Here is a 21,696-nt window from a genome sequence, read left to right as displayed (position 1 = left end):
TCCACATGCACATGAATGAAGTTGGTCCCCTACCTCACACCATATGCAAAAACTTACTCAAACTGGATCACAGACCTAAATATAAGAGCTGAAACTATAAATCTCTTAGAAGGAACCATTGGGGTAAATCCAAGGGACCCTGGACTAGGCACCTGTTAGATACCAAAGCAAAAGCACAAGCAGCCAAAGAAAAACCAGATGTCATCAAAGTGGATGTCATCAAAATCAAAACCACATGGGTGTCTGGGTGGCTCAGTTGGGTAAGCCTTCAGATCAGGTCATGATCCCAGGGTCCTAGGATCAAATCCCACATCAAGCTCCCTGCTCAGCAGGGAGTCTGCCTCTCTCTCTCTCTCTCTCTCTCTCTCTCTCTCGGCCTGCCGCTTCCCACGCTTGTGCTCACTCTCTCTCAAATAAATAAAATCTTAAAAAAAAAAAATTCTAAATCTAAACCATTTGAACATCAAAAGATACAATCAAGAAAGTGGAAGCCAGAGGCGCCTGAGTGGCTCAGTGGGTTAAAGCCTCTGCCTTCAGCTCAGGTCATGATCTCAGGGTCCTGGGATCGAGTCCAGCATTGGGCTCTCTGTTCAGCAGAGAGCCTGCTTTCCCCCCACCCCCACCTGCCTCTCTGCTTTCTTGTGATCTCTGTCTGTCAAATAAATAAATAAAATCTTTAAAAAAAGAAAGAAAGTGGAAGCCAACACACAGGACGGGAGAAAATATCTGCAAATCAAAGAAGCGATAAGAGTCTAGAGTCCAGAATATATAAAGAATTCCAACCATTCAACAAAATGATAAATAACCCAATTAAAAAATAAGCAAAGGATACGAATGGAAATTTCTCCAAAGAAGATTTTAAAAATGGCCAATAAGCCCATGGGAAGATGCTCAACATCATCAGGGAAATGTAAACTGAAACCACAATGAGATACTACTTTATATCCCTAAGGATAGCTTAAATAAAAAAGATGGGGTTGCCTGGCTGGCTCAGTGGGAAGAGGGTGTGGCTCTTGATCTCAGGGTCCTGAGTTTGAAACCCATGTTGGGTACAGAAATTACTTAATTAAATAAATAAACTTAAAAAAAAAAAGATATCAACAAGTTTGGATGAGGATGCGAAGAAACAGAATCTTGGAGGCATTGCTGGTGGGAATGTAAAATGGTGCAGCTCTTGAGGAAAACAAAGCTAGTTCCTCAAAAATTTAAACATAGTTCTCCTACGGCTCAGCAATTTATTCCCAGGTAGAGGGGTGCCTGGGTGGTACAGTCGGTTAAGCGTCCGACTCTTGGTTTCGGCTCAGGTTTTGACTTTGAAGTTGTGGGATCGAGCCCCATGTCAGGCTCCAGCTTGGCGTGGAGTCTGTTTAAGCCTCCCTCTCATTCTCTCTCTCTCCTTCTGCCCCTCCCCCTCTCTAAACTAGATAAATCTTTCAAAAAAAATGTATTCCTAAGTAGATACACTGGAATTGAAAACAAAATTCACATACCACTTACACAGAAAAGCTCATAGTAGCATTCATAGTAGCAGTCCCAACGGAAACCACGCAAATAGTCATCAACTGACTAACAGGTAGACAAAATGTGATGGAGCCACATATGGATTATGAAGCCATAAAAAGGGATGAAGCACGGATACGGGTACAAGCTTCAGCTTTGAGAACGTTACTCTAGGGGGCGCCTGGCTGGCTCGGTTGGTTAAGCACAGCCTCTTACCTCAGGTTCAAGCCCCACATGGGGTGGGGAGCCTACTTTGAATGAATGAACGAATGAATGATAAAAATCTTATGCTAAGTGAGAGAAGCCAGTCATGAAGGGCTGTATATTCTATGACTCTCCTTCTAGGACATGTCCAGAATTGGCTAATCCAGAGACAAAAAGCAGATTCGTGATAGCTAAAGGCTGGTGGGAGGGGAAAATGGGGAGTGGTTTGAGGTTTCTTTCTGGGATGATGAAAACGTTCTGGAATCAGAGTGTGGTGATGGCTACAAAACAGCATGAACACACTAAAAATACTGAACTGTATACTTTAAGATGAAATTTTTTTTTTTAAAGATTTTATTTATTTGACAGAGAGAGATCACAAGTAGGCAGAGAGGCAGGCAGAGAGAGAGGAGGAAGCAGGCTTCCTGCTGAGCAGAGAGCCCGATGTGGGGCTCGATCCCAGGACCCTGAGACCACGACCTGAGCCGAAGGCAGAGGCCTTAACCCACTGAGCCACCCAGGCGCCCCTAAGATGAAATATTTTTTAAAAGATCTTTTTCTTAAAGAGAGAGAGAGCACAAGCGGAGGAAGAGGCAGAGGGAGAGGGAGAAGGGGACTCCCCACTAAGCAGGCCATGCCAGAACACCAAGATCATGACCTGAGCTGAAGGCAGATGCTTAACTGACCGAGCCACCCAGGAGCTCCATAAGATTTTATTTAAGTATCTCCACACCAGCATGGGGCTTGAACTCACAACCCCGAGATCAAGAGTCATGCTCTATTGACTGAGTCAGCCAGGTGCCCCCTAGGATGCTGAATTTTAGGTTATGGGAATCATATCTTTTTTTTTTTTTTTTTTTTTTTTTGAAGGAGGAAAAAACCCACACTAGCTCTTGGCCTCACAGAGTTAATATTCAGAGTAGGGGAGGGAGAGAGGGAAAACACACACACACACACACACACACACACAGCCAAATTACTATTATGCTAAGTGTCTGAAGGAGGGGTAACAAGAATGAGAGTTATGATGGTAGTGCTCAGGAAGACTTCCTGGAGGAAGTGAACTGAAGGAAGAAGGGTTAGCAAAGTAGGAAGGAGAGCGAAGAACAGGCAGCAGGGAAAGCATGTGCAAAGGTCCTGTGGTGGGAGGAAACTTGGCAAAAAGAAAGGTGCAGATAAGCCTCCTGTGGCTGAAGCATGGGGAACCAGAGGGGGCAGAACGCCAGAGGGAAGGGCTGGGCAGGCTACTACGTGCTGTGGTCTTCTGCCAACATGGCGGGGTCAGAGGCCTGAGCAGGAGAGCAGCCTGGAGCTGGAGAGGAGGCACGGAGCCTTTCAAGCGCTCCCTTGGGCCAAGCATCATATTGGAGGAGTCAGGCACCTAGCGCAGAGGGTCAAGTGTGGGAAGGAGCTGGCAGGTCATTTCTCCCGACTGAGCCACTCTTCACATGACCTGATGGAGGGAGGAAAAAATCCAATTCCCTGACTTATTTAGCAGTCTCCTGCACTGATGCTCCCAGGAAGAAAATAATGATGAAAACCAGCCTCACTGCTATGGCAACAGCAACCACTTCTGACTTACCCTCCTGACTAAAGTCTTGGGAGGGGGGCGGTGGCGGGGAAGCCTGCCGAGACTCGGTGGTGGGCGGCAGGAGCCCCTCCCCCAGGGCTGCAGGATCCCCCTTCCCTTTCCATTACAGTCCTGGCTCAGCTCCCAGTTTCCCCACTTCTCCCAGCAGAGAATCGCAGCAGCCGCCAACATCTGGACAGCTCTTCACAGCTCAGCCTGTGATTTATGCCACCACCCCCCACCGCAACATGGGGTTATTAGCCCCAGTGGACAGATGAAGATACTGAGGCTCAGAGAGCTGAGGGGCAGTGCCTACTGCTGGGTACCCTTCCCTATGTCCTGCCCTTACTCCCACCTGGCGAAAGTCCCTTTACCTGCACAGGTAACCTGCCCTGATTCGTCCATGGCACAAAGGAATCAATGAGTAGAAGAAATGTTACCCCCCCACACCCCAGCCTGTCTCCTGGTTCCACGCCTGGGAATCTATCCTCATCCTAGGGTGGGGTGCCCTATTCTGGTCTAGCCCAAGAGGGCCGGGGTGGGGGTCATCTGGGGCTGCCTGCACCCTAAGAAGTGTGCCCCCAGGGGCCTGGGCTGAAGTGTCTCCCGTCACAATGGCTGGCTCTGAACTTGAACACTGGTGTTCACAATGGCTAATATTTCATCCTCACTAATTCTGGGCCAGGCCCTGTGCCCAGCCTCTGCAGGCACCACGTCCTTCAGCCTCACAAGCAGAGTGAGGGATGGGCCATGGCCCCGGATCTATGGTGGGGGGGTGTGAGGGCGCCGCCTGAGATCTTAGGGCTGGAGCAAACCCAAGTGGTCGGACCCCAGAGCCTGAGCTTTTGACAGATACCTGCAGCCCGCAGGAGACTTTCTCCCTCCCCATACCCCACCCCCAGGCAGGCTGGGAAGATTAAAGTTGGGGTGCAGAGGAGCAGAGGGGAGGGAGCTGAGCCAACGCCCGCAATCATTTCCTGGCCCTGGGCCAGAAAGCTGCAGGCAGAACCTGTTGGAAGAAAAGGGGCTTGCTGTCTGCTGGGGTAAGGGAAGGAAAGGGAAGGGAAGTGGGGTGGAGGGAAAGCTCCTCCTGGGAGCTGGGTCCTGCCTCTCTCCAGGCCTGGGGTTCACAGGGGTAAGGAAAGGGAAGAGAGTACCTACGAAGTGCCTATGCTGAGCCCAGCCCCTTACAGATGGTATTTCGAATTATCACAGAGTGACACTAAGAGATAATAGCTAACACTTATTATATGCCAAGTGTCTCTTGAATGCTTAGCATCTGATTCATTTAACCCTCACAGAGACATGGCAGGTGAGAGACTGAGATCACCCACGCTCCACACGCAGGGAAAGCGAAGCGTAAAGAAGAGAAGCGACAAGGTCACACGGTGGAGACAGATCTGAACCAAGTCCCTGGGCCCCAGAGTCCATGAGGAACAGACTTATTATCCTGCTAGGGCAGTGGCAGCCGCATGTTCTTTTTTTTAAAGATTTATTTATTTATTTGTTTATTTGACAGAGAGATCACAAGTAGGCAGAGAGGCAGGCAAAGACAGAGAGAGAGGGAAGCAGGCTCCCTGCTGAGCAGAGAGCCCGATGCGGGACTCGATCCCAGGACCCCGAGATCATGACCTGAGCCGAAGGCAGCAGATTAACCCACTGAGCCACCCAGGCGCCCCCAGCCGCATGTTCTAAAGGAGACTGAGGCCCTTTCTTGAGGTCACCGGGTGTCAGAGTGGGGGGTCAAGTCCCATCTCCTGGGAATGTCTGACTTCTCTTGTGGCACCTCCTGGACGGATGCGCACCTTTGCCACCGCTCCCCATCAGTTCCTGTCTGGAAACATCAAGAGCACGGGGAAGGGTTCTAGCCGTAGATTCTTGCCTACGGCTGCCCAGACTGAGCTGAGGAGCCAAGTGCTTCCACCTATCTGGGGAGTTTATTTTTGTTCGGCGTATATTTGTCTGGAATCACACACCCAACCACGATCCTTTCCAGAAGTGGTGTCAGCCTGCTTCCTAGAACAGTTCGCAAAGGGCTCCACTGCCTTCCTGGACCTCTGTGTACCCATCTATACAAGGGGTTCGAGGATTGTTCCAGGGGACCCTCCTGGCCCCCACATCCCAGGATTCTCTGCCTGGGAGTTTCCCATGAAGCCAACAGTCATGGCTCTGGGCCTTATGCCACCCTCCGAAGGATGGGTCGTGATTTCTGTTGGCTGTGTGCTAAATACTAAGTGCCAGGTGCTGTGCTGAGTGCTCTCCAGGGAGTCTCACACTGAGTTTGCTCAGTGGCCCTAGGAGCCGGGTGAATATCTCTATTTACAGATGAAGAAACAAGTCAGACTGAGCAATGTGCCCGTGTTCAGACTCCTGGAGAAGAGCAGAAGTAGGGTGGCTCACCATAGCCTGGTCCATCTGGGAGGGCGAGAGCCGATCCCATATGTCAAACATTTGGCCATTGCAGGCCCGAGAAACTGAGCCCCCCACCTTCCATTCCATCCCATCCAGCCTACCCCAGCCGATAGCCACTGTGTGAATCCCAGGTCAGGCCCCCGACAGTCTCTCACTTTCGGGGGGAGGGAGGCGGTCCCTGTGTCCTTAGGGGCCTGTCTTGGGGATGACAGCTAGTGGCAGCTGGGGGACAGCAGCCTTTTCAGATGGCTCATGGGGCTGCTGACAGCAGACAGGCGGTGACAGGCTGCAGCAGCTGGCATTGCCCAAGGCAGATCAGGCACCTGGGAGCCTCTGCCTGCACTCGGCCTCAAGTCCAGAACCTTCTCTAAGATCTGGGGGTCCTCAGGACCAAAGCGAGAGAACCAACACGGCACCATGCATCTAAATATTTAAGTTATGAACCCAGCTAACAGACCCTTAAATAAAATATGTCCTATCTTTCCACCTAGACATAACGGTCTGGAAGCCAGGCTGTGAATGTAAATTCCTCTGACCCTCTGGAGGGCTGGGCTGGAGCATAGTAGTGTCCAGGCTGCCCTGGCCTGCATTCCCACCCCGGGCTCTCTTCTGGGCCTAATACACAGGTCAGGACACTTTTGGATGTAAGTGTTGGTAACATCCACCCCCACAGTTGGCCTTTGTCCCTGAGGCCTGGAGTACACACACCAGCCACATAGGCTGTCCTCTGGAAAAGCCCTGGCAGGTCCTCAAAGTGGGCTTGGGGTCAAGTGGATGGGGACTGGGATCTGTTGTGAGCAAATTGGCAAATCCTCACTGGAGACACGTTCCCAAAGCAGTCTCGGGCCACACAGGTGCCTGGGCTCTAGGAGCAGCCCAGGGGGATGAAGAACCAGCTTAGAAGTTAGCACCGAGAAATCCAGACCAAGCCCAGCTCACGCCTTGCTTGCAGACTGGTCGGTGCCTCACTGACCAGCGTCTCTAAGAAGCCCTGTGCCTCCCACACCACCACCGAACCCCCAGCACCTAGCTAGGGGCCTGGCACAGAGAAGGCGCCAAGGAAGAGCAGACAGGTTGAGTGAACGAAGCAGCTCTGTGATTATTCACCCGGGTTTTCCGTCTGCTCCCAGATGTCAATCAAGCATCACACGTTCACAGAGGGCCAGGCGGCTCCAACCCAGAGCTCCCAGTTCAGGGAGAGAGATTCGAAGCGGAAACAGGAACAGATTCCAACAGTGTGACACCCACCATGACAGAAGTGGCGGGGACAGGTGTTGTCAGAGCCTGGAGGAGGACGTGTGTCTGTGTGTGTTGTGTTGGGGGCGGTGCAGGAGGACAGAGAAGCTTCAAAGAGGAAATGATGAGTGAGCTGGCCTTCAGGAGATCCAGAGGGGAAAGGACGTCCAGAGGCTAAAACAGCAAGTGCAAAGGCACTGAGGCATGAGGGGTAGCTGGCGTGCTGACAGCAATGTGGTCTGCGCTCGGGCACCAGAAGCTGGCGGGCCAGCCTGGGCAGTGTCACATCCCACTGGCTAGACTCAGTAATTCTCACCACGGCGTCCCCAGACCAGCAGTTATCAGCGGCACCTTGTTGGAAACTCAGGGTTAGGTCCAGAAATGTGCATTTGGAGAAGCCCTCCTGGTGACACGGCTGCACATTCAAGTTTGAGATGCACCACGTTAGGACTTCTTCCCTAAGGCAATGAGGAGCCATGGACTACTGCAAACAGAGGGAAGGAGGACCAGAGCTGCCCTTCACGATGGTCCCCGGGGGAGTCTGGTGAGGGGCAGGTAAAAGGTCTACGTCTGAGGGCTGGCCCCATGCGGCCCCTCACCTCCAGCTGGACAGAGCTGCCGCACGTGTCAGAAGAATAATCTATCCGCACATGTGAGGGACGGGGCCACCAGAAAGTCAAGACCCTTGCTGGGCACAGGGCCTGTTGCCAGGGTGACCACCTGTCACTAAGAGAAAGGGGGCAGCACCCTACGGAGGGTCAGTGAAGGGGAGCTGGTTATCATGGCAACCTCGCCGCAGGTGGGACGGGGCAATGGAAGGAGGCCCGGTTGTCCCCAACTACCCCACCCCCGTCCCCAGGAGGGAGCACCACTGACCCCACTGTCCCCCTCTGCCCGCATCTAGCTCATCATCCCCTCCTCTGTCCATTTGGGCCCCAGGTGGCCATTCTCCCCTCTCCCTAGGCTGAAGCCACACCCTCCTTGTCACAGCCTCAGGGCTGGGGGGGCTGTCTCCTTGGTTACAGCCCTGGTTCCCGGGGTATCCATGGTGATCTTTTCTCAAGAGGCCCGAGACCCACATCTGCCAAGCCTTCACCTTCCTCTGTCAAGGCTGGTCCTGGGGGCGGTGACCCAAGTAAGCGGCGGGGGCTCCCCCGGTCTCTCTAGCTGACACTGGGTATGGAAAGAGGAACAAGACGATTCGGCGTGTTACCTTCAACGGGGAGCTGGCTGCGGAAGGCACATTAAAGAGCTTGTGAAGCTCACGGGAGAACAGATGTCACCCTCGACCCAGAAGAGCACAAAGCACGAGGAGTCTAGCGTGCCTTCCCGAGCCTCAGTCTCCTCACCTGTACGTCGGGGACAATATTAGCCTCCACCTCTGAGGGCGCCTGCAAGAGACTCAGTGAGGAGAAGCATCGGAATCTGGAAGCACAGCGCCTGGGATCTCCCTGCAGCCTGCGCTCCCAGTCCTCGGGGAGGAAGGAGGAGCCCCTCGCCCTGGCTCCTGGGTGACCTCCCTCTGCTGGTGGGACGCCTGGTGGGGGAGAGCAGTGGCTCTGGGGTCAGAAACACTCCACAGACACTGACTTCTGGTACAGTTCTTATTACTATGATCATCTGGCTCTGAATGGAGGCCCGCCTCCTCCAGGTAATTTACATTTCCTATTGTCAGCGTAGTCTTCATTCGCTATCATCTGATGCTGGGATGTTTTCTAGAAAGCAGGAGCCATGTTGTGCTGCTCAGTTTTCGAGCAATGCCTGGCCCAGGCCCTGACAGGGAGCACCCAAGAAACTCGGCACAAGAGGGACTCGGAGATCATCTGCTCTAACTTAGCACGTGAGCAGAACACGCTGCGCCTTCATCTTAAGGAGCTTGGATGCCTCCGCGGATGAGGTCCTTATTCCCTGCTGAAAGTGGGCTGGTGCCCAGGACTCCAGAGAGGCTGAGCTCCATGGGGGGCAGCGGGAGCTGAATGGGCAGCCTGCAGGAATGGGGGCTACAGGGAACTCTGGGGCCACCCCACCCCCATGGCCAAGCAGCCCCCCCTTCCCCTCCCACTGAGAGTTGCTAATAGGAGTGGTTCTAATTATGCTCTAATTGCTTTCTTCCAGGCGGTTTCTCTGGAGCCAAGGAGTTCAGAGTTCATGAATAAATGAAGAGGGAGGAAGCGGGAAGGGATGTTTATTGATCCACAAATCTGTACGTGGCAGTGTCTTCCCCACAAATGCTTGGGCATGCAGCCGTGTGCAGGTTTGAATACAGACAGACACACACACACACACACATGCATGCACACTCCAGCCCCAAACCTCTCTCTCCCAAGGACCCATAGCAGGTCGAAGGACGGTAACAGTAGTTCTCCTAGAGTGGTCTGAAGTCGCAGTCCCAACTCTGTCACTAACTTGCACTGTGGTCTTGGGCAAACCCTAGTCTTCCCACCTGGATGGTGCAGGAGTGAAGGTGATGTCTGACAGCCTCCTCTCGGAAAATGCAGACTTTAGGGGGTCAGTGGGGGCAGCACCCAGCAAGACAGGACCCTGGGCTGGGCCAGATACATACTGTTCCCCTCAGGTTGCCCTTTCCTCTAGATGCCTCATTTCCAAAGATCTGGCCAAGCAGCTGATCGTTCCCAGAAAGTGGCAGGAGGAACACTTGTCTCTCCATGCTGTTGGGGGGCCTGGTGGGGAAGGGCGGGGCTTTAGACTCCGAAGCCTGCCCAGTTGCCCACCAGCTCTGAGGCCTGGGGCCTTGGGTGCTTCCTCTGTTAAATGACAATGATAGGCTGTGTGTTACCAAGGTTCCCCAAGAGCACAGAACGGCCTTAGGCAAAGGCCTGGCACAGAGTAAGCGTTTGGTGAGTGGCATGATGTTACCAACCCTGCACAGTATAGACGGCTGCCTTCATGACAGATGAACTATGACACAGAGAGGTCAAGCAACTTGCCCCACATCATGCATTAAGTGACAGAATTTGAACCCCGGACCATGGGACCCTGAAACCTCTGTGCTCCGGTCTTGGTTCTCCACATCTGATTCATCTGGTCCCCAAGAGCTGGCACCTGGCTGGTGACCATAATAATGTACCAAATAACAGAGAAATGTAGGGGGAAATGAGCATCAAAAACAGGTTCTGTTGCCAGTGACCAGGCGGGAGTGAACTGAGGTAGGTAGAACGAGGCCAAGATTTCTTTCAAGGTCAAAGCAAAGTGCTGGGTCTGAGGGGCCCCAGGACTCGGTGCCTCTCCAGCAGCTGGGGCCAGGTGGGGACAATGGGAATCCTTTGTATATGCTCATGGAAGGAGATCCTTTTACTCCTTCGTGACTCCCACTAAGAAGCCAAAGCTAGGAATCCTGGCTTTTGGCATCAGGCAGAACCCACTCTGCCACCGCCTTGCTGTGTGACCTTGGACAAGTGACTTTAGCTCCATGAAACCCAGAGCCCTCATCTGGGTAACAGAGATGACCAGGGTCCCTCCCTAGGGCTGCGGCGAGAGTGCCAGGAGAGGGCTTGTGTGAGGCCCTATACTTGAGGCCAAGAGTTGGGGGACTTGGGGTCCAACTGCCTGGATTTGCATCACGGCCCTGCCACTGCCTGATGTCAGTGCTCATGGCCTCAGTTGCTGCTTCTGTGAAACGGGGATGATAGGTCTACCCCACAGGGGCAGAGCGAGGGGGAATGGGCTCCTACGGGGGAAGAAGTTACAGCAGTAGGAAGCGTGGCGGAACTGCTCAGTACATCTATAATAAGGCATGCATGCAGACTCCCTGCAGTCCATTTCACATATGGAGAAAGAGCCCCAGAGAAGGGCAAGGACTGGTCCAAGGTCACAGAGCTAGTTTACGGCAAAGCCAGGCCCACGCAGGAGCTGGCTGTATGCAGGGCCCCCCGTCCACACCTCAGTTTGCACGGATAACCCTTCAAGACCCTTCCCAGCACCTGCGCCAGCCTGCTCGGGCTTAGGGATTCTGGGGGTGCTGCTGAAGCAACCTTCTCCCGTCCTCCCCGCTGGCTCCAAGGCTGGCTCCAGCCAGCGGGGGGCCTCAGAGGGCAGGGAGGGTGACCCGCCTTCCTGCCCGGCCCTGCCTGCCCCTTCACTCCAGGGCTGGCTGCAGAGGCCTCAGAAACAATCCAGGGGCCCAGGACTGGAACACCATTTGTCAGCCCAGCATGGTGGTGGCGGGCTTGTCTCCATGGCAACAGTGCAGTGTGAAGGCATCCTGGCATCATTAGGGAGCGCGCTGAGTAGTATAAACAGAGGCTGCAGTAGATTACACGCCTATTATGAGCAGTCTCGGGCTCTGAGCACTGGTAATTATGCCTAATTGTGCATTTAATTGTGTAATTGAAAACCCACGTCTCTGATTCAGGCTGGGGCTGCAGAACCACCCCCCCACTCCCACCCCCCCAAAAAAAGGCTTAGGAGCCATCACTATCCTAAAAATCCTAGGGCTGCCTCCCCTTCTAGGGCAAGGCGCAGCCAGAGTAGACTTGGGGTTAAAGAGACTACAGACTCCCATATCCCCTGCTCCCCGTGCCAGAAGCTCAGTCAGGATCTGTGATTTGGGATGGGGCAGGGAGGAGCATGCTTAAGGCAAAGGGACATGGTAGGAGCCCACAGTTTCCATTATTCCTAACAGATACCATTTTATGCTCTTGCCACTGTCCTCTCAGGACCTAGAACCAGCATCTGGTGGTTCCAAGGGACCTGGATCAGATCCATTACACATCCAAGCGGTCATCCAACTTACATATAAATTCTTAACCACCGGGGCGCCTGGGTGGCTCAGTGGTTTGGGCCTCTGCCTTTGGCTCAGGTCATGGTCTCAGGGTCCTGGGATCGAGCCCCGCATCGGGCTCTCTGCTCCGCGGGGAGCCTGCTTCCTCCTCTCTCTCTGCCTGTCTCTCTGCCTACTTGTGACCTCTCTCTCTGTCAAATAAATAAATAAATAAATAAATTCTTAACCACCGCCAGTGACAGGGAACTCACCCCGTGACTGTCAAGTCTGCCCTTGCAGAGCCTCTGTAGATAACCTGAAAGCCGCTGATGGAATTCAACAATCGCCTCTCCCATTTCCCAGTTTCCCAGACTGGAGAAAATGAGGCCCAGAGAAGGGCAGGGCCAGCTCACAGTTGTACAGCAAGTGAGGTCCAGAACCCTGGGATTTTGACTTGCAGCTGAAGGCATATTTTGCACCCCAGCGTGACTTAGCATCTACAACTGTGCCTGGCACTTTGTGGGTGCCTCATAAATATTCGCTAAATACAACTCTGGGTAGGGTTAGCTGGAGGCGATTCTGACTCTCTGACCCAACAGAATTGAGTCTTTCGGGAGTTCAGGACGCTGACCTGGAGTGGCCCAGGGTGAGTCACGGGTCAGACACTGCCACTCTGAAACTCTGCGGTCTGAGACCTGAGTTTACAACCAAATATGCCAAGTGTGCCTTTGGGATGGGGACGGTATGGACGCTCATTCAAACAGAAGACAGAGGAAAGAAGAGGGAATGGGAGCTCCAGGCCCCCTGGCACCTGGGTGTAAAGCCTTGGGGAAGCCACTGGAGATAGGTCCTCCTTGGCTCAGAGACCGAGCCTCACATCACTGCTGCCTGCAGCAGGAGGGGCTGGTGTGGCAGTCAGTCTGGTCTCCCATGGGAAAGGACGGACTTACTGCTGGCTTAGAGCTGGAGCAGTCCTCTTAGCTGATGAGTCCAACCTCCTCCCTTTATAGAGGGGACATAGGGGGCCACAATTCCCCTCTGCAGGGCTCTGAGTCCAGAGCTCCCTGCATTAATTCAGACCACCCTCGCTACAGTCCCATGAGGGGGAGTGTTATAATTATTCCCATTTTACAGAAGAGAACACTAAGGTACAGCAAGGCCAAGGCCACCTAGATCTGGCAGAACTTCCGCTTCACTTATATCTTCTACGGATTGAAAAAGGGACATGCCCCCTTTCCTACACCACGGTTTTTAGATTCATAGAACTTGTTGTTTCATTTCTGGAGCATTTAGGAGCAGGAACGTTTTGTGAGGTTTACTCAGTGTATCTTATCTCAAAGGAGCCTCCTGACAACTCTCTGAGGCAGATCAGTCTCCTGATTGAGAGAAGTGCAGGTGGAAGCCCAGAGAGGTCAAGTGTCTTGCCCCAAGGCCACCCAGCGACAAAGAGGTAGAGATGGAACTCAGACCCCAGCCTGACCCCAAAGCCCAAGCTCTTCCCTGTTGACCGCTCTGCCTCTGGTTCGTCAGCTGCTCGGAGAGGCAGAGGCCCAGAGGCCGGGTAACGCGTTCAAGCCTGCAGCCACAGTAACAGCTCTGCTAAAACCTTGGTGCACGGGGCTCGCTGGCGGAAGAGTCTCGGATTCATCGGCCCTCTCCCTCTCCAGGTCAAGGCCAGAGGCCAAGGGCAGTGGAACTGGGCTCTCTTGGACCACAATCGGCTCCATCACCTGTAGCCTGGAACTAGCTTTAAATAAACACATTTCTAGGGTAACTGGCTGGCTCGGTCGGTAGAGCGTGCAACTCTTGGGCTCAGGGTCACGAGTTCGAGCCCTAGATTGGGCACAGCGATTACTTTAAAAATGACATTTAAAACAACAACAACAACAATAACAAAAACCATCCCTGGTCTCAACTTACTCTCCCATCACCCATGCCCCTCTGAAGCCCGAGAAGAGGAGATGTTGGTGAGGACAGCTGACCGTCTCTGCTTGGCCCAGATTTCACAAGCCCTCTCAACTCTTTTTTCCCTGGATGATTCATCCAAGACCTGGGCTGTATCTTCTGTTTCCTTGGTGACAAGCCACTTTGTGTTTCAGGCCTCTGTATGCCCATCAGTAAATGGGTACAAAAACCACACCTACCTCACAGAGTTGTTAGGAGAGCTCATAGGTCTCCAATTTCTTCCCTGGGTACCTTTCCCTCAACCTGCCTCATAGCAACTGTAACCTTGGCATGGTGAGTGGGTGAGTAGAAATGGGGGACAAGCAGCTCAGCAGGTCTGCCTGCAGCAACAAGCCCTAGTGGCTGAGGAAAGGGTTGGTTTCTCCAGCTGTGTCGGGGAGCTCCCTCCTCGGGGAAGCAGTGGGGCATGCGCGTTGGAAGCCGTGGAGACCTAGGTCTGAGTTTGCATCCCCATTCTGTCCCTGCCCTCCACGTGGCCATGGATGACTGAGACGGTAACCAGGGACAAGGCAGATAAAGCGCCTGGCTCATCGGCGACCCCAAACAAATGGAAGTCGGAGCTGCTGTTATTAGTTCCCTCTGAACCATAGACTTCCCGCATAAAGAAACTAAGTCTTGAAGAGTTTATGGAAATGACCCTGACCCCTGAGTGCTCCAAACTGCCACGGGGTAGGGGCCGGGGCCAATGGCAGCAGGGAGGCCGAGGCTCAGAGAGGGGACGGGACGTGCTGGAAGTCACAAAGCAAGGCGGCAAGGTCTGTCTGAGCCCCGAGGTATTGCTCCTAACCCAGCCTCACATCTCAGAGCAGCTGCTGTTTACAAGATGCTTATCCCCAAACCCCGCAACTGCCTACCCCTGCAACAGAGGCAAACCAGGGCCATCCCCCTCCATGGGCCCCCTGGGGGCCCTCTTCTCCATCCACCTTGCTCTGCCCACCTCATAAGGGTCTCGAGGGCTGTTTGGCCTCAGTCTGTCCATCTGCAAAAGGGAGCCAACGACCCCAGCCATCCAAAAGTTATGAGGAACAAAAAGGGTCAGTGGCCCAGACAACGCCGTGCTCTGTGCTCCTGACTCCCAAGCCTGGCCCAAGGGCCCAAAGCTCCTAGAGCAGAGCGGAGCCCCCACACCCACCCCAGGAGGCCACCAGTTTGTAGGCACAGCTGCTTCATAGCCCAGGCCCCCGCAGGAGCCCAGCTCCCTCCAGTCTCCACCATCACTACTGCTAATAACGACATCAATCAGGTTGACCACGTTTCACACCATTACTCGCAGCTCAGCAGGAAGCTACGTCTTTTCTCCCCTCACCCACCACCTTCGAGAAAGCAGAGAGCTTTCCAGAAGGGAAACCGGCGTTTTTCTGAATGCCTACTATGTGCACGACACCTGGCTAACCCCTTTTTACAACCCCACAAGGTAGGGATGGCTCTTCCTCTTTGCTGGAGGAAGAGACTGGGGCCCAGAGGAGTGAATGTATGTGTCCAAGGTCACCCAGAGCGGAGACGGGGATGAAAACGCCCATGGCAGTAAGGTATGACTGAGCGCTCACTGGCTCATGGGCCCAGCCGAGTGCATGATCCTATTGACATATTATCAATTTCAGGGGCGTCTGGGTGGCTCAGTGGGTTAAAGCCTCTGCCTTCGGCTCAGGTCATGATCCTAGGGTCTTGGGATCAAACCCCACATCGGACTCTCTGCTCGGCAGGGAGCCTGCTTCCTCCTGTCTCTCTGTCTGCCTCTCTGCCTACTTATGATCTCTCTCTGTCAAATGAATAAATAAAATCTAAAAAAAAAAAAGAAAGAAATATTTATCAATTTCAGATGAGGAAGCTGAGGTCGGAAGCAGGGGAGAGACCTGTCTGAGGTCATGTACGGCACAAACACCAGCCGCGGACTGCTGCTGGAGGACAGAGGGCTCTCTGCTCAGGCAGTAAAGCACACATGTCCTGGGTCTGTCACTGGCTAGCTTAGAGACCTCAGGCAAACATCGTCATCTGTCTGAGCCTCAGTCTCCGCATCTGACATAGGGAAGAGCGAGAATATCCATCCCGTTGTGCAGAAGAACAACGAAGATAAAAAGAGGAAAGCTAAGGCTTATCGATTGCTGAACACGTACCAGGCATTCTGCCAAATGCTTTACATATGTAAGCTCATTTGGTTAAATGAGGTAATGCATATAGAGTGCTTAGCACAGGACTCCAGGAATGGGAACGATAATGATGATGGTGAAATTGACAAGGATTCCCTTGGGCAAATCTCCTTGGTCCATCTTCTCACAGGAAGAACAGGGTGGCCTGTAAGGTTGCAGGAAGGAGGTGAATCCGGAAAGAAGGGGAGGGTTTGGGCAGGGGAGGGAAAAAAGGAGCACCTAAAAATTGGGTAGTGAACAGCATTAAAAAGTCAAGACGATACACCAAGTAGAACTCAGGAAAGGGACTCAAGGTGTTCTACAGAAGGGAATCAGACTGAGACACCCTGAAACCTCCAGGCCAGCCCAGACATCATCCCATAGTCCCAGATGGGGAAGACTGGCCGGACCCCAGAAGATACAGAGCAGTGGTCCTCCCCCATTTTATAGATGGAAAAATCAAGGCCTGCAGTGGGGAAAAGGCTTGCCTGAGTTCACAGGATCTCTGTGCCAGAGCTGGACTTGAATCCAAGCCTCCTGCCTCTCAGCTCAGTGCCCAACTACCTGCTGCTTCCCACAAAGGAAGAGTACAGAGGACTACCTAGATATGCCTGGGCCACAATTCCAGGAAAGTATCCCATGGTGTATATATTATTAACATAACAATAGTTAATAGTTATGTTATGTTAACTATAGTTTATTGAACTTTCGCTCAGTGCTTGGCACAATGCTAAGTTCATCACATGTATTTACTCCTCAAAACAACCCTAAGAACTGGAAACTGTTTATATTATCGCTAACAGATGACAAAACTGTGGCTCAGAGAGGGTAAGCCACTTGCCAAAGATCACACAGCTAGGAAGTGACAAAGCCAGCGCTCAAACGCAGGTCTGTTCTATCAAACTCCAGAGCCCTGTCCCTACGCTTGTCCGTCTGAATGTAAAGCCCCCACTTGCTCCTCCCACCCCCCAGGACACACTCACCCTAATCCCTCACCCACAGCAAGTCTATCCCAATTACAGAAGAGTGTCTAGAACTAGCCTATTTTACTGTAACAATCAAACCCTGTTCAAAAGAGGAAAAATGACAGTTCCCCTTCTAAAGTTTGCAGCTGAGAAACACTTAACAGCCTTTTCCTTCTCGGCCTCTTTCCACTGGATGGGAAAACAGCCTCCCTTCTCTCTCACATGATGTCAGGCTGCTGGAGCCCAGCCTTCTGGAGCACGAGAAGCCGTCAGGCAGCCGAGGCCCCTGGGGCTTAGCGTCAGCCAAAGGGACCCACTCTGCCATCCACCGAGGCAGAACAGAGGCAAGAGAGCAATTTCCAAGTCCTCCTCGGAGCACCCCCTCCCCGCAAATTATCTCATCTAACTCCCACAAGTGGCCCGAAGCCACCCAGCCAAGTTGTAGGAGAATCAGAATCCCACCCAGGTCTTGCCTAATTCCGGAGCCCCTATAGGCTGGCGAACCCTTTAGTGGAAGGACCGAGGGAGCTTAGCTGGAGAGAGGTCTGGAGGCAGGTGAGTGGGAGGCAGGGAGGAGTAAAGACCTCCTAAGGGACCCTGATGGCTCTGTGCCAGAACTACTTATATTTTATAATGAAGAAGGCAACAGAGTAAGCTGGCCAGCTGCCTGGCTTCAAAGCCTGGCTCCTAACCATGGACCTTTGGGCAAGTTGCTTGATAGGATCATTACGACGACTGAATAAGTTAATACATGGAAAAGGGCTTCCAAGGGCACCTAACACCTAGTAAATGCTGCCTAAAGCTAACCATTGTTTGCTGCAGCAGCAGAGAATGGGGCAGAATGCCAAATGGGCTTACCTTTGGGGTGTGGGACTGGGCTCAGAAGGAACCGTACCTTTATGTTCTGCACTGTTGGATTATTTATTGGTTCATTTTTCACAATAAATGTCCGTTACTTTTTTAAGAATAAAGCAAGTCCTCCTTTAAAATTTAAAAATGAATGAGCAGGGGAAAAAAAATCCTTGGAAAAGTTTCATCATTTCTTGGCATTTTGTATTCCTCAAAGTATATAAAGGAGGGTGTTTCGACTGTGAGCCCGGAGTTGCCAAATAACTGATTCATTCATTTATTTTACAAATATTAATGGACTGCCAGGCCCTGTTCCAGCTGCTGGGGATTTAGCAGGGAACAAAACAGATAATCTCTGCCCTTCTAGAGTTTCCATTCTACCTGATTTTAATTAACCCCCTCTGCAACCCTCAAGGATGAGCATTTTGCAGGCTGGCAGACCAAGGCGGCCCAGGGAAGGGAAGTCCCTTGACCTGCCTCCTGCAACTGGGAACAGGGCTACAGTCTTCATGGCCTGGCTGCTCCCACCACCGCCCAGGAAGGCAAGGCTGCGGATGGCAAGTTTGGGGCTGGCGTGCCTGAGAGGGGAGAAACAAGATGAATGGGGTGTGCACATCCCCGCTCAGAGCTTCCTGCTGCATTACTGTATGCACCTGTGCTAGGGAAGCGTGGGGGCAGGCAACAGTGGGGACCAGAGGGTGGAATTGGGCATCAGGGAGGCTTAGTGCTGGGAGCTCTGCGCAAGGAGGTCCCTGTGCACCTCTCTGCCTAGAGGCTCAGCACAGCTTCAAAACCCCCTAGTTGTCAGGCCCGAGCTCTAGGATGGGCAGGAGACCCTGGCTTCTCCTGAACCCGCTCCCCAAATTCACCTCCCAGAGCTTGATTTGAAGAGCACTGGTCCCCTTCCGCCCCCAGATTCACTCCACTGACCTCCCTGAGGCAAGAACCTGAGTTCCCTAAGCTGGGATGAGGCAGAGTTTCCCCCAGATGCTCCCCTCCCTGCCAGGGCACCCCAGGATCCCCACCCCTCACCCCTGCCTGCCCAGGCGAGGTGCTGGTCCCCACCCATGACGCTAGGGAGAAACAAATGGAGAACTGATGGAGAGCCCCCTGGGTACAGTGGCCACAATCAAAGCAGTGAGGGCGGTCAGCACCCAGTTTGTCAGACTGGCCCAGGACCTGGCAGTTCCTTGCGACCCTCTCCAAGAGAGGTGGCTCTCCATTCCCAGGCCTGCCCAGTCAGGAGGGTGAAGGCAGGCAGAAAACAGCACAAAGGAGGAGGAGGGAACGGTTCTTGGAGTCAAAGATCCCAACACACGCACACGGACGAACGTGGACCAGAAATGCTTAGAGAGCCAGAGACACCCCAAAGAGAAAGACGGAGACACACACATAGAGGAGCAGAGACTTTGTGAGAAACACTCAACACGGCACAAACCCCGAGGAAGGGAGAGCCGCTAGCAACCGAGGAATCTAGCGGAAAACACCCCGCAGGGACCTCAGCGGCTCCGCCGAGAAGCCCGGGACACCCCCCCAACCCACCCCCGGCCCCAGCGAGCCACAGTCCCGCAGCAGGCCACTCGCACGGTGCCGGTGGGCGTGGGGGGGACCCGCGCGCAGGACGCATTCGGGGACCGGGGAGCGCCGGGCGGGGAGCGCACACAAAGAGCCAGCCCGGCCAGCAGGAGCAGGCTCCGCCCGTCCGCTCCGTGACTCCGGCCCACACCCCCACCCAAGCTGGGACTCGCGGCAGATACGCACGGAGACCCACGGCCCACCCGCACGCCCGGGACCCCGCCCCGCCGCGCCCCACCCGGCCCCGGCCGCCCTGCGCTCACCAGCTGCAGGCAGCAGAAGGCGACGAGCGTGCAGCGCCCGCTGCACTTGCCCATGGCTCCGGGGGCCGCGCGGGCCGTCCGCCGCGGCGCCCCTCTAGCTCGGCGGCCGCCGCCTCCTCCGCGCCGCGCGGGCTCCGCGTCCTTCCGGCTGCGCGTCCCGGGCGGCGGGACCGGGCGCCTAGGGCCGGGCCCGGGGGCGCCGGGTCCTCAGGGCGGGGGCCGGCCGCTCGCGCTCCGAGTCCATGGTCCGTTGGCCCGCGCTGGCTCTGCCGCGCCGCGCCTCTTTGTCTGGCCGGCCGGCCGCCAGGCGCGCCTCCTGCCCCGGGGCGGCTGGCGGGGAGCGCAGAGCGGGGAGCGCGGGCACCGAGCGCCGCGCGGCGCAGAGCAGCACTGCCCAGCTGGGGCAGCCGCCCGGGCGCTCCGCGGCCGCGGCTTCCCGGCCCCACCACGTGGCTTCGCCGCCGCCGCCGCCGCCACCGGCAGGGAGGGTGGGAGGGAGGGGCGGGGCGGCCACCCGAGCTGAGAGGAAGGGAGAAGGGGTAGGGCAGTGGAGGAGGGAGGGAGAGGCAGGTAGTGACTGGGAAGAGCGCAAGCTTAGGGGCTGAGGGCCCTGGGTCAGACCCGGACTTCCCGGCAGCGCGAGAGCTGTGTGACCTTGGGCATGTCACGTCTCCTCTATGGGCCTCAGCTTTCTTAGCAAAGTGGGAATAACGTCAGCTTCAGAGTTGCCAAGAGGGTGGAAAGCAGTTGTGTGACTAAAACTCAGCCCCGTGCCTGAGCTCCTGAGGGTGCTGGAGCCCTCCTCTCTCCACCCTGTCCCTAGGGCCCCGAGGTTCCAAGTTTGGCCCTCTCATTCCACTCTGGTTCCCAGATCTGCTCCTCATCCCAGCCTCCCTCCTAAGTGTCTGGTCACGTGTTCGTCCTTCCCTCTTTCCTTCTACTGGCATTTACTGAGGCCAGACTGCATACACACCCCTGGGGGACCCAGGGGGTCCAGAGATGAGCACTGCAGCACGGTCCCAGAGCCCACTGAGCTTCCCAGTGCAGGGAACAGACAGGCTCCCAGAGGCATGAGGGTGAGATGCCTGATGGCAGGGACGGAGGTCCTCCCAAGGGCTGTGGCCAGTCCCTAACCCCCACTGCATTGGGGAGGAAGTCAGAAAGCAGAAGACTGCCTCCTTCCAAACGCCTGGGTGGCTCAGTGGGTTAAACCTCTGCCTTCTGCTCAGGTCATGATCCCAGAGTTCTGGAACTGAGCATCCGGCTCCTTGTTGGGCTGGGAGTCTGCTTCTCCCTCTCCCTCTGCTGCTCCCCCTTCTTGTGCTCCCCCTTTTTCTTTCTCTCTCAAGTAAATAAATAAAATCTTTAAAAAAAAAAAAAAAAAGATTGCCCTCTTCAAGACACCTTGAAAAGCACTCAAACTTCCAAGTGCCAAATCCATTTCATCCTCCCTGCCTCCCTCCAAGCTTCCTATAGTCACCTCCGTGGTTCGCATCACTCCGGCAGGAATTCCTGGTCATCCTCTTTCGCTTCTCTGTCCCATCTGACCATTCTGTGAACCGTACCTTCCCAATAATATCTATAAAATTCCTACTGTGTGCCAGGCTCTCCACTGGGAGTGGGGGGAACCAACCAGTCTCTGTAGCCACTGGGAGAACAGTCCATCGAGGGACTGTCCTTACAACCGGAAATACATAATGACAGACTCTGATGAGTGCTCGCTCTCAAGGACAATAAAGGGTAAAAGAGAGCATAAGGGGGCACAGTCCAGGTATGGAGACCAGGAAGGGCCTCCTTCAGGAAATGGCATTGATCCTGAGAAGACAACAGGAGGGAAGGAGAGGCAGAGGGGTGGGAAACAGTGTTTGGGGCGGAAGAAACAGAACATTGCTAATTCTTCCCACCTTCTCTGCTCTAACTAGCCCTTCTGACCCAGCGGGCAGCGTGAGGCAGATCCAGACCCAGCGTTCTGCACCCACACAGCCTGGGTTCCAGTCCCAGCCCTGCTACTTGTATGCTGCTCCTGTAGTAAGCACTCAGATCGGTTCTTATGATCTTCTCCTGGGACCAGCTGTGTAATTGGTGGGGTCTGCTGCAGAAGGAAAATGCACGGCTCCTTGTTAAAAACCCGAGGATGGCGACCCAGCAGCGCATGAATCCAAGCACCGGGAGGGCGCTGCAGGCCCGGGGAGATTGTGTACCCCTGAAGCCAGAAACCAGCCCCATCCTCTCCCCAGACTACTAAAATGGTCTCTTCACTGCCCCCACCCCACCTCCCAGCCATTCCTGGGCATGCCATGCAGCTGGGTGT

At 54.3% G+C, this 21,696-nt stretch overlaps 1 protein-coding gene across 2 annotated transcripts in view; it reads right to left on the bottom strand.

Annotated features, from left to right (window-relative positions):
• NKAIN1 (sodium/potassium transporting ATPase interacting 1) overlaps window positions 1–19,818 on the bottom strand; it is a 41,110-nt gene extending 21,292 nt beyond the window's left edge. For both annotated transcript variants that reach the window (XM_045995205.1, XM_045995291.1), the window contains exon 1: window positions 19,386–19,818. In XM_045995205.1, the coding sequence (XP_045851161.1) occupies window positions 19,386–19,439 (54 nt within the window). In that variant the 5' untranslated portion in view covers window positions 19,440–19,818. The remainder of the gene's footprint in view (window positions 1–19,385) is intronic.
• Between the last annotated feature and the right edge of the window lie 1,878 nt (window positions 19,819–21,696).

Source organism: Meles meles, chromosome 1 (genome assembly GCF_922984935.1).
Source record: "Meles meles chromosome 1, mMelMel3.1 paternal haplotype, whole genome shotgun sequence".
Taxonomy (NCBI): domain Eukaryota; kingdom Metazoa; phylum Chordata; class Mammalia; order Carnivora; family Mustelidae; genus Meles; species Meles meles.
Note: the sequence above shows the minus strand (reverse complement) of the source record. Positions and strands in the feature narration are given on the sequence as shown.